The sequence below is a fragment of the Humulus lupulus genome, chromosome 7, assembly GCF_963169125.1.
Source record: "Humulus lupulus chromosome 7, drHumLupu1.1, whole genome shotgun sequence".
NCBI lineage: Eukaryota > Viridiplantae > Streptophyta > Magnoliopsida > Rosales > Cannabaceae > Humulus > Humulus lupulus.
In genome coordinates this window covers 104,657,862-104,675,020 of record NC_084799.1, presented here as the reverse complement: position 1 = coordinate 104,675,020, position 17,159 = coordinate 104,657,862, and the positions used below count along the sequence as shown (strand labels likewise).

The 17,159-nt window shown below is 34.0% G+C and overlaps 2 protein-coding genes across 3 annotated transcripts; one reads left to right on the top strand and one right to left on the bottom strand.

Moving 5' to 3' along the window:
- The first annotated feature begins 10,944 nt into the window (after positions 1-10,944).
- Positions 10,945-13,024, top strand: LOC133788507 (tRNA-splicing endonuclease subunit Sen2-1-like). Of its 2 annotated transcripts, none has more exons than XM_062226019.1 (3): positions 10,945-11,095; positions 11,879-12,653; positions 12,800-13,024. In XM_062226019.1, exons 2-3 carry the CDS (start codon positions 11,884-11,886, stop codon positions 12,855-12,857), a joined length of 828 nt encoding a protein of 275 aa, XP_062082003.1. In that variant the 5' UTR covers positions 10,945-11,095; positions 11,879-11,883; the 3' UTR covers positions 12,858-13,024. The 2 variants fall into 2 exon arrangements, with proteins under 2 accessions (XP_062082003.1, XP_062082004.1); XM_062226020.1 differs by having other exon boundaries at positions 10,954-11,095; positions 11,831-12,653.
- Positions 13,025-13,145: 121 nt separating this feature from the next.
- LOC133788506 (tetraspanin-3-like) lies at positions 13,146-16,935 on the bottom strand. The gene is made up of 2 exons (XM_062226017.1): positions 16,286-16,935; positions 13,146-13,756 (listed from the first exon to the last, which is right to left on the bottom strand). The coding sequence occupies exons 1-2, from the start codon at positions 16,799-16,801 to the stop codon at positions 13,412-13,414; spliced, it is 861 nt and encodes a 286-aa protein (XP_062082001.1). The 5' UTR covers positions 16,802-16,935; the 3' UTR covers positions 13,146-13,411.
- Between the last annotated feature and the right edge of the window lie 224 nt (positions 16,936-17,159).

Below are 17,159 nucleotides of genomic sequence, written 5' to 3'. Positions count from 1 at the left end.
CCCACACTTTATTTAGAACTCTCCGAAGTTGCTAGATAATTGTGGAGGGGTCACAATTCACAAAAACGGTCATCTTACAACCAACACTTACTAGAACTCCCTGAGGTTACTAAGTAAGCATGGATGGAACTTTACTCAAATTGGCCTTTAAGCAAAAATTGCTTATGTTGACAAAACAAGCTTTGTTTTTATTATTATGATTATTATTATTTATTATTATTATATATATTTTTTGTATTTTATGATTTTTCTTTTGTTTTTGAAAGATTTAAAACATAAAAATTAAAGAAAAAACTAATAAAAAAATTATAATAAGATGCTCACTAAACTTAAAAAAAAAAGAATAAGAAAATAAAAACACTAATACATAAAAGGGCTAAACAAAATTCTACGAAAATAACACTTTTTTTTTAAAAAAAAAAAAAGAGGAAAAACTATCTAAGTAACCAAAAAAAAAAAAACTAAAGTAATCCTAAAAACACAACAAAAAAAAAATAGCACAAGAGTAAGATAGAAGAAAAAAAAATGTAACAAATCCTAAACACAAATAATTAAAATAAAAAAAAGGAATAATATAAACCAAACTAACAAAACAGAAGCAACCAATTTTCTTTTTTTAAAGTCTTTTTTTTTTACTAAAATAAAAGGATAGAGAGATACAAAAAGAAAAAAAAAAGATGAAATAAGTTACCAAAAATAAATTAACAAGAGAAAAAAAATAAAAAATAAATACATACACAACATGCTTTCTATTTTTTTTTTAAGTTTTTTCTTACAACAATAATAAATAAAAAGAGAAAAAGAAAACTAACAAAGTAACAACAAAATAAACTAAGAAAAATAACAAGAAATAAATAAACTAAGAATAAAACTAATTTTTTTCTTTTGGCACAACAATGACAAAAAAAAATATGAAAAACTAACTAAAAATGAACAATAAAAAAAATAATGATAGTGATTTTTTTTTTTAAAGAGTAAATAAAATAAATCTTAAAAAAAAATCCTAGAAAAATATACACAAAAAGAAAATGATAGAATTACTTACTTCTTTGCAAAATTTATTGAAATTTTTTTTTTCACTATTACCTCCCCAGCAACGGCGCCAAATTTTGTTTAACGCCCAAACGTGACTTCCACTTACCGGTGGTTGTAGTATAGATCGGGCGGTCGATTCCACAATGAGGCAAATGAATAAAGTTAATCAATAAATAAATGTTAGAGATAAATAATATGAATAAAATAGAACAAGTGATATTTTTGTTGTTTTTGAAATTTAAAGATTACAAATGAAAATAGAATAAAGTGTGATATAACAATAGGTAACAAATAGGAAGGATCAAGAGTCACCAATATGCATACTTATTTATTTGGATATTTGATTCACAAAAATTACACAAATGGATAGTTCACATCCCAACTATTCATTTGGAAGATTTAACATTAAAGCACAAATATATTTCACAAAAATGCATTCAAGTGATTAATATTCTTTTACCATGAAAGGATGAGATAAATCTTATGAGAAATCTAAAAATGACATTATACCATTGGCAATAATGCAATAAAAGATTGGACATAAAACCTAACACAAATATTACTTTTACTATTTATAAAATACATAGAAAGAGCATGATTAATTCTATATAGATTTTACCAAAAGTACATATATATATCAGTGAGATGGAGAAAATGATAAAGATATTATCTATATTATTTTCACTAATTTGATAATACATAGAAAGTGCATGACAAAATCTATATACTATTAGTAAACATAAATATAGACAATAAGATGAAGAAGTAGAGATGAAAGAAAACAAATCACTAAAATATATAAACTTTAAGCACATGGTGAATCAAAAATATCAAACAAAGTCATAGTGCATATAGGATCATCCTAACCTTCCTAAGAAGGTTAGCCTATTATGCTAGACATTCTCATGAAATTCTAGAGAGAAAATATGAGAAATGAGACTAAAGTTTGGTAGAGTTTTGCTACCTAAAAATTACATAGAAAATGTGAAAGATGAGTCCCTATTTATAGAGGGAGAAAATGACTAAAAAGAAATTAAACAACAATTTAGGGTTTACAGAATAAATCTGAAATATTAATAATAAAATATGATTTTGAAAAATCAAATCTTATTATATAAATTAACCTAGTTATTTTGGTGTATGGTCAAAATGCCATTTTTCAAAAACACCAAAAAAGATGAGCTTTAAAGCTCAAAATGGCAATGCTGCAAAGCCCAATACCCACAAAATATGGGTTGAAGGTGGCTGGTGGCAGCTGGTCCATTAACCCATTTCCAGCCAATGAAAAGCTGCCACGTAGGCGGCTGGTGGTGAAAGGTTGAAGGAGGCGTGTTGGGCTGCATTTGGGCTTCAGTTGTGTTGCTGAAGGGAGATGGGCCTGGTTTTGGGCTACTGGAGAATTGCTGAAGGAAAAGGAGGATGACGTTGGGCTTGGAGGTGAGCAGGTTGGCTGGCTGGCGACGTGGCGGCCTCGGGTTGGCTGGCAGGTGGACGCGTGGCGAGCCTTGAGCACGCCAAGTGGTGCTGGGAGAGAGGGAAAAGGCTGAGCTTGCTGGGCCGAATTCTGGGCCTATTTTTGGGCATCAAAAATGCCATTTTTCAATTGATTTTCATATTCATCTTTTTATTTCTTCTTTCCTTTTATTTATGCCAAAATACAACTTTAATTCCTACAAAATAACAATAAATTAAATTATAATCAAATATTTTCATTCATAAAATATATCATATTAATTAAATGAAAATAATAATCAAAACTTAATTTATTTTGACATTTAAGATCAATAAAGTTGTACTTTTCACCTCTAATCAGCCCTCGGGGACGTTTCCGGCACCCCAAGTCTTGGGATTAACTTAATCACCTAAGGATAGACTAAGTAAAATCTCATAACATAGTAGAACACAAGGAATTGACCCTCCCTCTTTCTCCCTTTCTCTCTCAAGGAAAAACCACAGAAAACATAAGGAATTCAACTGGGAATTCAGTGGTTTGGGTTGGAGTCTTGAAGGATTAGTCCAGTGTTCAGCTAAGGAGTTCAATCAAGAACTGAGGTAAGATATAAGCTTTGTGCATGGTGATTAATTCTGTGTTTTGGCTGGGTTTTTAAGTGTTTATGGTTTTGAAATTTAAGGACTGAATTGAAGCTAGAAAGCTTGGGTTTTAGCTCAGAAATTGTTAAGGGAGTTGGTTCATCAAAGAAGGCTCTAATTCGTGATTTAGTGTTTGAATTTTGAGTTTTTATGGCTGGTTTTAGTGTTCTTGAGTAAGTGAGTTTCAAAGATTGAAGTGGAATTTTGATAAGTTTCCAGGCTAATTTTCAGCTGGGATAATCAAGCTGTGGAATTGGGATGGTTTTGGATGGTTTTGAGTGAGGTTTGAGAGTAAAAAATGGTGGTTTTTCTGGATTCGAAGGGGTCGGGACGCGTTATAGTTCTTGGTGAGCCGCGTCCCTCTAAAGCTGAATTGTGTTGAGGAAGGAGGGCGGGACACGACATGGGGCTCTGTTTGGGGGCTATGCCGCGGCATGGGTGGCTTGAGCTGCGGCCCTTAAGGGATTTTGGGATTTTAAGCATGTTTACCTAGGGTGCTCGGGATTGAATCTACTACCGTGTTTGGTGGAATTCAAGGTTCCGGAGACTAGAACTTTATCTAGAAGCCCTTTTACGATGATTAATGGTATCATTTATCTTGATTGTGACTAGGTATAAGCTAGGGGCTTGGGAAACGAATCGTGCTCAAGAGGCATCTTGCACAATCAGTACACTTGGAAACTAAAGGTAAGAAAATGGCACTGGTTGTGGATTTATAACGGGACTAAGGGTTCCCTGTTTGTATGCTTTATGAAGGATGGTATTATGTCATGTAAATAGTAAACAACCGGCCTAAGAGTGCCGAAGTTTACACTAGCGCACAGGGCACGACTTGGCCACTGGTAGCTGAGGACAGCTTATTATGCACTGAGCTCGGTTTAAGCGGGCCGGAGTCAGTGGGTTAAACATAGGGTGCGACCTAAGGTGTCGACCCTGATTACCGTGTGACTTGATTGTTATTATTGATTGGTAGATTGTTATGTTGTATAGCTGGGTGTTGATTAGCTGAATCTATGATTGAGTCTTCGTGCTTTGTGATCATTGTGGTGTCCTAAGTATGTGAACATGCTTAAAGGGTTATTCAAATGTTATCATTGCTTGTTATATAATGTTATGTTTTCTTGCTGGGCCTTGGCTCACGGGTGCTTCGTGGTGCAGGTAACGGCAAGGGCAAGAATAATCAGCCCTGATTTGGAGAGCTTTGAGAGTAGAATGTACATGATCAGCTGTTCAGCCGCCACAGTTGAGAGGGAGACAAGAAGGATATTTTCCATGTCTCTATGTTGTGGAAGTATGTCTCAGATTCAACGCATGCATTGAAGTATGAGGACTTAGAGTTGCAGACATATTTGTCCTATAAGGAGCGACCGGTTCAGATTTTGGACCGGAAGGATAAAGTTCTACAGAATAAGACGATATTGTTAGTTAAAGTGTTGTGGAGAAATAACAAGGTCGAGGAAGCAACCTAGGAGCTAGAGACGGTGATGCGGGATTAGTATCCCGAGCTATTCTCCCCTAGTGAAGAGATTGAGCTCAAATAATGCTCGTCCTCGAAAAATTCTCCCCTCGAGGTGGGAATGGTGGTTGACTGCGAGGTAGATGGGGGAGTTGATGGATCTTCCATCAGTGAAAATTTGAGCTTGCCCGGTTTGAATGTGACCGTCACTTTAAGAGTAGGGTCGAGAGGGATTGGTTTGGGCTCGGGGTCCGAGTTGGATAGATTACGACCTTGAGTTTTTTCCTTTTTCTCTCCTCAACCTCGTCAATTTGGCTTCGGAAATGAGCTCGGTTGTCTTCTTGCTCGCACTTAAGTTCGTGCTCCCGTATCAAGCGCTGGTTCTGAGTAAAAGGTGACTTCGGACTCGGAGGTGCCGGTGAGTAAGGAATCGTAAATTTTGACCCCCACCGCTCTTCCGAGTTCTGCGGTATCTAGCAAGAGAACAAAAGGGTGAGGGCCAGACAAACAAGAGATTAAGAATGAAAATCAAGATGGCCTAAGCTCGAATGATCGAGGCTATGGAACGAGCTCGATAAAAAGAATAAGATCAGGATTGGAGCGTGTATTCCACATAAAGAGGGAAAGGAAGATTTATTTTGGAAAATCCCGAATTTTTAGGGAAAAAAGTTGGCGGTTACTCAAAAAGTGATATTTTTGGGAAACGTGCAATTTGAAAACCCTAATTCTATACCCAGTTTTTTGGTCTACACGATATGATACTTGAAATTAAGATAACCCAGTAAAAGAGCCGAATTTGCATCGGTCATGCAAATTCTGGGTTTGAAAAATCCGTAACAACATAAGAGCCTAAAAATTACACGGTATTGACCAAAGCATTCTAGTGCAATACTAGTAAATGTGCCTAAGTGCAACAACGTAAAACATGCATGGAAAAAACAAAGTATAAACACAAATATAAGGGGTCAAGAGCAGATACTTACACAATGTAGATGGTGGATACAAAGAAATCGAAGACCGAAGGAGAGGTTACAAGAACGATTTCACGGAGTCAAACAGTGTTTAATGCCCAAACCTGACTTCCACTTAGCGGTTGTCATAGTATAGATTGGGCGATCAATTCCACAAGGAGGCAAAGAATTAAAGTTATTCAATAAATAAATGTTAGAGATAAATAATATGAAGAAAATAGAACAAGTGATATTTTTTTGTTGTTTTGGAGATTTAAAGATTAGAAATAAAGATAGAATAAAGTGTGATGTAACAATAGGTAACAAGTAGGAAGGATCAAGAGTCACCAATATGCATACTTATTAATTTGGATCTTCGATTCACAAAAGTTACACAAATGAGAAGTTCACATCCCAACTATTCATTTGGAAGATTTAACATTGATGCACAAATATATTTTACAAAAATGTATTCAAGTGATTATTATTCTTTACCATGGAAAGATGAGATAGATCTTATGAGAAATCTAAAAATAACACTATACCATTGGCAATAATGCAATAAAAGATTGGACATAAAACCTAACACAAATATTACTTTTACTATTTATAAAATACATAGAAAGAGCATGACTAATTCTATATAGATTTGAGCAAAAGTACATATATATGAGTGAGATGGAGAAATGATAAAGATATTATCTATATTATTTTCACTAATTTGATAATACATAGAAAGTGCATGACAAAATCTATATACTATTAGTAAACATAAATATAGATAATAAGATGAAGAAGTAGATATGAAAGAAAATAAATCACTAAAATATATAAACTTTAAGCACATGGTGAATCAAAAATACCAAACAAATTCATAGTGCATATAGGATCATCCTAACCTTCCTAAGAAGGTTAGCCTATTATGCTAGACATTCTCATGAAATTCTAGAGAGAAAATATGAGAAATGAGACTAAAATTTGGTAGAGTTTTGCTACCTAAAAATTATATAGAAAATGTGAAGAAAGAATCCCTATTTATAGAGGGAGAAAATGACTAAAAAGAAATTAAACAACAAAATGGGGTTTACAAAATAATTCTGAAATATTAATAATAAAATATGATTTTGAAAAAAATCAAATCTTATTATAAATATTAACCTAGTTATTTTGGTGTATGATCAAAATACTCTTTTTCAAAAACACAAAAAAAGATGAGCTTTAAAGCTCAAAATGGCAATGTGCATGGCCCAATGGGCACAAAACATGGGCTGAAGGGTGGCTGTGGCAGAGGAGACTTTGACCACTCCCAGCCAATGGGAGCGCGCCACGTAGGCGCTGGCTGGGAGAGGAGAAGGCAGATGGGGGGATTGGGCTGCTGAGGAAATGGGCCTTCGTGGGGGAAGCTTGGGTCGTTGGGCTTGTTTTGCTAAAGGAGGCTTCATATGTGATAGGCGCGAGTTGTTTCTTGAGTGCATGGCTGAAAGGAATTTGAGAGTGGCCTGGACAGGTGGTGCAGGGAGGCAACAGGCGGCTGGCTTTGGAGTGCTGCTGGGACACGTGGCGCGAGGACAGGGCGCCACATGGCGCTGAAGGTGGAGAAAGAGGCCAGCGGGCCTGGGCTGAATTGGGCCAATTTTTTCAATGTTCAAGTTGCAAAAATGCCAACTTTTCCTCATTTCTTCAATTTTATTTATTTCTTTCTTCTTTGTTTCCAAGTTTCAAAAATATCAATTAAATCCTACAAAATAAAACAAACTAAATTAAAATTAAATATTTTCATTTATAAATTTAATCATATTAATTTGATGAAAATTTTATAAATTTAATCATATTAATTTGATGAAAATATTAATTAAAACTTAATTTATTTTGACTATTAAAATCAATAAATGTGTATTTTTGGGTACTAATCAAACAGACCAGCAGTATTTTGCTTCCTCGGCTTGGAAAACATGCAAGGACCGAAGTTTTTGTGCTATGGTTTTCCTTGTTCTTTTCTTTTCTCTGAAAACTCAAAACGTAAAATTGAAATGAGGAAGACGATGGTGTATTTATAAGCCCCAAAGGATACCAAGCGACAGGACGATCTGGACCCTTGGCCAATTTTGATACTTGATCAAATGGCTAGGGAAAAATGAGAAAGTGGCGCCATAAAGTTGGCAGGCGGATGGACGTGCGTATGATGTAAAAGGCACTAAAGTACTCTGACCATCCAATACCTGGCTGACGTGTGTCTACACTCGAGTACAGATGATGGTACAGTTTCCAAGAAGGGCAGTTCAAAAGTTTCCTTCTAATGGGATTCAAACTGATAACTTTTGACAGGGCAAAATGTTACACCCAGATTTCGAGATGAGAAATTATGACCCCGAAAACTGGGCTCGTCAGGTGTGAGCTCGAAAATACATGCAGCTATCATATGGTCCAACTGTTAAACCTCTCTAAGGCAAACAAAGATCTCGAGGATGTGTAGCCTCGAGTATTCTCTGAGCTCGTAGTGGCTTGACACTTGAGTATATTTTTCACTGATTGCCTTCAAGCAAGACAGCTCGAGCTCGGGAAGTGTAAGCTTGGATGTTCTAGCCTCGTCAGCATCTATTTGTCCCGAGCATAGCACAGGTTAGGTGGCAAGCTCGAGGTTGACTCATGGTCTCTACAGACTCAATGCCAATTGCTAATCTCGAAAGATTTGATGAATCATCTGGAATAACCCATTACGTGTGAACATGTTAGTTGTTGTAAAATCCCAATATTTAAGGGATACTATTTAATCTGTTATCCATTCCCGATCTTCATGGGACATTTCCGTGTATATAGGAGATAATTCATTTAATATTATTATTTCAATTAATTTACAGAATATCTTCTCGAAATATGTGAGAATGAATTCTGCAACCTTCACTATAAATAGAGAAGGAATCACCATTTGTAAAGGACTGAATTCTGATTTCTTGAGAGAAAACTCTGGGCAATTCTTCTCTGAAAAGTTTCCACAGAACTCCCAAGTCTTAATAACACAGACTCGTGGACGAGGCAGAGTTAACTGTTGAACCACGTAAAAAATTTCTTGTCTTCCTCTTTGTTCATTTGCTCCAATTTTTATTTGTTTAATTGCTTTACTATTTAAGTTGACGAAAAGCGGCGTTAACAATTTTTATAGCATAACTAAAATATATTTTAATTGATTTAATGAAAAAATACATTAAAAGTCTATTTTAGTTAAAATAAAAAATAAATCAGTATTAAAATAAAATTAAAAATTAAATCCTAAAATTATTTTTATTTTCTAAAAAATAAATAAAAGAAATTTGCTGATAAAATACCTGTAAAGTAAAGTTTTAGTATTTTAGCCCAAATTTTCCCAAAAAATTACTGGGCCTGATTGGTTTCTTATTTGAATCCAATTTTATAAATTCAAAAACTAAAAAAATAATGGGCCCACAAAATAAGTGATTGGTTTGTTCTTTTTGAAAACAAAATCCCAGATCCTAATTATTTGCCTAAAGAGTGGAAAACGATAATTTCACGTTTGTTGTCTATCCAAAAACTAAACCCATGGATTTCTTTCTTTCATTGTCTTCCTTGTCTTGATGTGTCCCACCCAATGGTGATACCCAGAAGCTTTGGAGATGTTTGACTGTGAAGGCCTCTCGCTACTCTTCGTCTTCCTCGATTGTGGAAAACTCTATTGTTGAATTCCACTGTATTATTCTGCTTCTTCTGGTGCTCAGCAGGCTACATTCTTGGCAAGGTAATTTCTATTTTCTAATATTTAAATTCTGCAATTCGATCGAGTTGGGGTTGAGTTAGTGGATCTATAAACCGATTTAGTAAAAACAAATTGGACACAGAATTTAGAGATTATTAGTTTTGATCAGTGGGTTAGATTGTGAACAATGTTGATGAAATTATTTTATTGCCATTTAATGTATTGCCGATGAACTTGTAATCAAGCTTCGTCTATTAGTTCTAATTGAATCCCAAGATGGGTTTTTCACAATGATTTTGAATTAAGAATGATGAAAACGAAAACTGAATAGTAATTGAAATTTGAAAATGATTTATACATACACACATATACATATAGTGACTCTACTCTAATATGTTTTTTTTTTCCATTATTGTGGTTAATATTGTTATATCTTTATCTCCTATGCAGAAAGTGAATAAGTGCTCAATAACTAATTAGGAAGCAAAGTCGAGTGACTGACTTGTCCATTTAATCATAGAAATGGTTGCAACTTGTATTTCATTTTATTTGGTGTTTTAATATATATATATATAAGCATTCACCTTCATAATTTATTAGTGCATTTTATATAGTTGGGAGACTTGTATGTTTCTGCTGAAAGATTGCAGTACTATGTTGATTATGCATATGAGCTTCTCACTAGTGAAGGTGAGAGACTTGTAGTACTATGCTGGTGAGAGACTTGTGCTGGCATTAAGTTTATGGCTTCACTTATATCATTGTTAGGTGGACTTCTCATCTCCATATTTTTCTATGTTCCAATAAATTGCTAATGAATTTGTTTTTATTGCTGTGTATAGTTATAATAAGTTGACTTTAAATAAGCTGTACATAGTTATTTCTTCTATTTAAATAAGCTTACGTTGTTTTCAAATGCTTGAATGCTTTTTTGTATTCTAGTTAATCTCCTTTTGTTTATTATTTTTTGATAGGTTCCTCTTTTGCATAGGTGAGGTTTATCTTTGGAATACTAGTATTAGTATTGGGTCTCTTCATGCATTGCTGTTTTTCTTTGAACTCCTCATGAAATAGAACATACCTGTAAATAATGTAGAGCTTTTACTATAAAATGCATTAGTGATAAATCAATTTTTCAGGTTGATTCCTATTACAGTGTTAGAACTAGATCATGCATAATCTTCACGAGGTATGTTCTGGATAGGACTGCTAGAGTATAGGGGTATTAATTAGTTTTGATTTTTTTTTTGTTTTAATGTTATTATTAGTTTATATATATAAATCTGTTTTTAGTATTTGTTTATGGTTATTATAGGTTTATGTGAAGTGGTTATATACAAGTCTGGATGAAGTTTTGTATGTCTGGTATTATTTTTGTAATTTTTTAATATTTGTCTACTTTGTTTTGGTTATCAATTATGTTTAATAGTATTTTTCATATAATATTATGTCAAAATTTTAAAAAATTTAATATTTTTAAATAAGTTAAAATATTAAACTAAAACAATTTTTAGACTAAACCAAACATATATTTTGATATTGTTATATTTTCAAATTTTTTATCAATCACATATTCAACAATATAAAACCAATCACATTTTTAGAAATATATTTTCAGTTACTAAATTTAAATTTTTATTTCAGAATTATAATTTTTGAAAATACAGTTTTCCAATCACGAACCAATAGCCCCTTACATTACAATTTTTTTTTTAGAAAAAAGGAAAAGTGATTTGTTTTCCCTTGTGTTACTGTGCACCTCAACAACGCATTATAAAGAACGATCTACCACCTCCAACCCGCCACCGTTTGTCGTCGCGCACACCCAAGAACGGCGCCGTCGACACTTCATCTGTAAGAGTATTCTTTCTCTTTTTCTCTACCTGTATATGTATCTGTATGTATATGTACATGAATCCTATTCTTTCTTCTCCTGTATTTGGTTACTATGCTCTTTTCAAAATTTGTGTGCATATAAACTGTTTGATTAAATTCCTCAATAACCTGTATTTGTTTTAAAAAAATAATTATTTGTTCATAGTGTGATTAGGCTTACTTAACATTACAAATCCAAAGACACCCAATGATTTGTGGGTAATTCCATTTTCTTGTGTATGTACAGCTTGCTAAATCAAATTTACATGCTGATATGCTTATTTAAGGTCTTGTCTATGTTATGTGCTGTTTTCTATGATTTATTGTCTTTCTTATAACAGAACTACATTACAATAAATATCAGGATGTTACTGTTTAAAACAGTTTTATTCGTTGCTGTCACCTCAGTTTCAAGTTACTGTTTAAGTTACTTCAATGTTATAATGCAGACTAATTATTCAATGAAGTTTCATCTTGTATTTTAAATTATTATGTTATAGTATTTATCATGTTATGTATTCAAAAGAAACCAACTTATCAAGCATTGTTGTTTTTCCTTTTCCCTCGTGCCCACTCCATTGTTTAAATTTTAGATACAAATAATAATTCTTTTATTATTTAAATTGGATGCTCTATTGCCTTGCCGAATTCAAAATGAAGCCTTCTTTTTGATAGGGAAGAATGAATCTAAATTGGCTATTTTCACATTGCCAGATGTGTCAGGCATATCTAAAGAATTCTTGCTATTTGGTATTGGAATAGGTTTAATGGGTCCAAGATGGAAAGGAAAAGGGTCAGAAGCCAAAGCTCTTGCCGACCCCATGTCGAAAATAGTGTTACAACTTCAATCTTCTCTAATCAAATCAGAGGCTCAAGGATTACTTTGTGGCTGCAATGTTTTTCTTGGTGCAGAAGCACAAGAAGCCGGTCTCCTTAATCGCTCTTGCTTTGGTGTACCCATTACTACAGCTGAAAAAGAAAAGCAATGGTTTCAGCTGGGCATGGAAGAGGCCTTTTACCTTCACTATTCTCTCAAGTGCCTCATGATAGTTGATGAAAACAAACGCTTGATGAATGATGAAGAGCTATGGCTTTACATGAAATCCAAGAAAGAGACTTTCCCTGATTTTTACAAAGCTTATTCTCATCTTCGAATGAAGAATTGGGTTGTGATGTCTGGGGTTAGGTACGGTGTGGACTTTGTCGCCTACCGTCACCATCCAGCTCTGATTCATTCTGACTTTGCTGTGCTTGTTTTATCGCCAGAAGAAGAAAAAGGTTGTGGGGATGGAAACTCAAGGTTGAGGACGTGGTCTGATATTCATTGCACCACTCGGCTTTGTAGTGGTGTTGTCAAGACATTGTTAGTCCTTAATGTCAGTAGAAATGGTGCTGATGCTATCTCTTCGTCATGCGTGGAAAAATTCACTGTTTATGAGTACACAATCACAAGATGGCTTCCAGAAAGATGCCGTGAAGTTCACATGGTAGTTAAAAATGAAACTAGCAGCTGTACAGTAGCTGAAGATGAAACCAAGTAAGAGTTATTACTCTTTTGTCTTTGATTTGCTGTGAGGTTTATAAAGATATATTTGACTTTTTTCTTTTCACATGTTTATTAGAAAGGAAATGGAAACATAAATTACTCAGTTGCTCATTCTTTGCTTATGGAAATAATTTCAGTATTCAGGTCCCTTCTAAAGTTTTAGAGACACCACATGTTGAGGAAGCAGGAAGTTAGGCAGTTATGCAATATGCCCATCATATTTAACACAAATGTAAGTTTGTGAACATAATTTACACTTTCAGGAATATTCGTTTCTGTTTTAGTAAACTGTAATTGACTGATTTATTCTCGATAAATGACCTGTCCTGCTCTCAAATTAAACCAAAATTCAGATTCTCTCATTTTTCTGTCCAAGATTTTACTTTTTAATGAACTTATATATATATATATATATATATATATATATATAAGAAAAATTGACATGGGACAAACTTAAAAGCCAGTATCATACAAAGATTTGAATTTTCAAAACACTAATTGACATTTCCAAATCTTTAGTTATCCAAATGTAACTTGTACAACATACATAGCTATACAGACAAGACTGGAAAATCATGTAATGACCAATAATGTAAAAAAGAAGACAAACTAAAACAACGGTTTAGATTTCAAGTCATTGACATGATCGTTACATAACATTACATCATACCACCCCTATAAATTGATTGCCAAAACCTGGTACGGATTAGACAAAAGTTCCCAAACATCATTCTTTTTCAGTCACAAAGTTAAAAATGAATCCTACTAGGTTGTGCTTTTGTCATACGAGTTTCGCCGGTGGATTCTTCATTGTCTATACGGCGATTGTTCCGGAAAGCTGCACAGCCAATGACATAAAAGATGACTAGGAGAATAAGCACCACAATGTTAATGACAGAGACTTTCCTCCAGCTCTTCTTGATGCTGCCGAGGACACCAGCTTTGCAAGAGTCACAACCAAAGCAAAGTTGAGCTTGATCATTGCTCCATCTGGTGCAGTCGGCACTAGTCCCCGCCAATCCTCCTCCTGGCGTCCATATTGTCTCATTTACGTAGCTGTAGCCACATTCTGTAGGGGGCTTGCAGCACCCGGACTGCAAGGGGAAGGGTGAAGGCATTTCAGTCATTATGCCAATACAAACTTAACCATTATGTATGTTTATGCATACTGTAATATTAATATTAGCTGTAGTTACTGGCAATCCAATTTATTTTATGCAATAAGACAACAAGACCATCTTATTAATCACCCAGCTCAAGTAACTGTGCGTGATTTGGGGTTCATGTTATGGTAGTTTCTTGTTATTGCATATACTTTTGTTGAGATGAGACCCACTAATCCAAATATCAAACTTATTTAAACACAAGACCATATACGAGTCAAATGTATGTGAAAGCTGAAGATAGTAGTAAGCGCCTAGTAGAGGAGACCACTGTGCATGTCAGACATCTTAGTACAACTCTTAAATATCATTTAATTTAACATTCAATACAGCATGTCCTGCCTAAATTGGCGCCCTCAGGCTAACAACTACATATCTACACGTGTCTTATTGATGGGTATAATAGGATACCTTATGGGCTGTTCGCTATCATGAACATTCATGTACATGGCATGCCTATCAAAGCATCCCCACTCATTGATATAAAAGTAAATACTATTCATAGGAGAGTATAGCCAAACTATGATGGTCTGGCAGTACCAGACCAGTAGCGATTGAACATTTCAAGGAGAAAAAAAAAAGAAGAAAAAGAGAAGCAAATAATAATGAAAACCATTCTCTTGGGCACCATAAAGATGCAACATAATTTAGCAAAATTGCCACATAAACATCTATGATCAATCAACGAATTACACAGTTACAAGTAACAATCAAGGACTTATTGTGTCGCTACCAAAGAAAATGATTTTAGCAAATGACATTGCTAAAATAATATATGTCACTATTAGAAAAGGAAGGGTTCATTTCAATTTTCGGAAAAAACAAAAGTAGGGTTCATTTCAATTGTACCAAACCAAAAGGCCTCTACAACTGACATCAATATATAGCAAATGTTTAAAAATTTAATAATTTAAAGTATTTAACCTACTTAGGATAAGGCATGTGAAAAGATTATATGAGTGTAGAACATGATTCTAAAACTTGCATATGTGTCTGCTGGTAGTGAATTGAGTAAATCATTGAGGATCTCTCCCCACACAGAAAATAATAAAGTATTCTTTTTATTCCAAATATATGATTTTCAGACCTTTGAAAAGGAACCATGCAAAAGAAAGAAAAGGATATTCCACCTAAAAGCAAAACCACAATTACTTTTTTCCTTTTCCACAAAATAAAGACTTAATTTCCCAAAGAGTAGCTCTTGAAAGAACATTCTCGATTCTTCATAAAAAAAATTGTTTAGAGAAAATGTAAAGTAAGCAAAACCACAACTTTCAATTCTATAACAATAAATTGCTAATTCAATATAACAAGCATATTCAAAGCGACATAGTTTTTGTATTCTTCTCCTACTTTGCTTGAGCTTGTGATTGTGATTAGTATCATCAACAATAATGGTCTTTTAAAAAATCAATTCCCAATTCTATAATTTATTTATAAAAATACAACAAATAATCCAACCACTCTTGATTGAATCAAGTGACGTTATTATTGGGTTTTGTTATCTTTATCGATTAAGGCATGCATCACCGTCAAAAATGTGAAGGTGTGTGGTCCAGTGATGCCGTTACATAACACCAATATCAAAATTTAAATAATGATTATGGATGAGTTCACTTTTCATATATTTAATAGTTCTTGTAGACATTTTTCAAATAATATGGACATTTTGAGTTGAATAAAAACAAATTTATAAGTACTAAGAAAAATAGTACTGCTGAGGAATATAACAAACAGGACATATGCAAGTGGGAGATATAACCTGCGTAAAGAGCGCAATTTCGCATGGCTTTGTTGTTAGAGCCATGTTACAATTTTTTCAGCTATTTTCTATTATGATTGAGGAGGAAGACTATATATAACATCATTATTTTTCTTGTTCTTATATTAAAAAAAGAAAAATTATTATTTTGACTCTGCTACATGTACAATCTAGATCTACTTATACTCCGTAGTCTATATATATATATAGTACTCTTCTTCAGGCTTCAGCAACAAAGTACAAACTTAAAATACCCCACAACTCATGCTTTCCCTTAATTTATCCATGAAATCTTTTAACTTTTTCTAGCTCTAATTTATCAAAATAAATATAAAGAAGAAGAAAAAAGACTACATGAGTTGAAAAATGAAAACCTAGTTCTTTATTTTTTTTCCTTAAACGTTCAATTTCCCAGCTCAAATATTTTATAAATGAAACAAAACCCAAAATAATTCAGCAAAAATAAGTAAATAATATAATAAAATAAAAGCAAACAAAACAAAACTTAACCGTAGTTTTGAATGTTAACTGGTTGGATATGCTTATTTTTCATGGTTTCTTTTCATAAAAAAAAAAGAACTCATTCATCACTAGTAAAAAGCTCAAAATAGAAATAATACCACTATTTTTTCATAAAATGAAACAATAATAGTAATAATTGAAAAAATAGATATTTTACATATATCTACCGTACGTACCTCGATGGGATTAAGCTTCCTATTGTAAAACATATCAGCAGTCTCAGGGACGCCATTGACGAACCTTCCAAACTTAGCACCACAAGCCTTGGAGTCTCTAACACAAGAAGCGATCTTAAGCCAGTAACTATTATCCGCTACGCGCTCCTCCAGCCAGCCCGAGTAGTCCTGCAAGTAATAATCCAAGTAAGCTCGGTTCATCACCGGCCGACCCGCTCCCTTGTCAGTCACGGCGTAGGCGAATATTATGAAGCAAAGCAAGGCTGCCACCACGAAGAACATCACGAATAGGTAAAGCCACATCAGGAACGTGTTCCGGTAACACGCGCCGGCGAATCCCGCGAGTGACACCACCATAACGGCAGCGCCGATCACTATGATCGGCCACTGTAGGAACTTCAGGCAGTCGGTGTTGTTGGCTCGGCTGCTTAGCCAGATTCCCCCGCCCAAGATTGGGATCGAGAGCAGGAAGGTCAAGAAGTTGACCAGCCCAATCAGGTGGTTGCTCGCTCTCATTTTTTTTATCTTCTTCTAGAGAGAAAAAGAAAACAAGCTTGCCTAAATGCGTTTTGGAGAGAGAAAGAGAGTTTCTTCTTAGTTTTTGTTTTTCCTGATACTCTAAGCAAAGTGAGGAGTCTGGACTATAAATGGTATTGGTGATGTGAGAAGATGACAAGGTGGTTTTATACTTATTATGATGTATGGTTAATTAATAATCCAAATTTTGTTTTATTTTAATTTTTTAATTTTAATCAAAAGGGGTAGTTAAGACACAAGTGATATGATATTTATATGTTTTTTTTTTTTGCTAAACTATGATACAATAATACACCTTTTTAACTTATTGATGTATTTATTTAGTGTGAACTGCTGG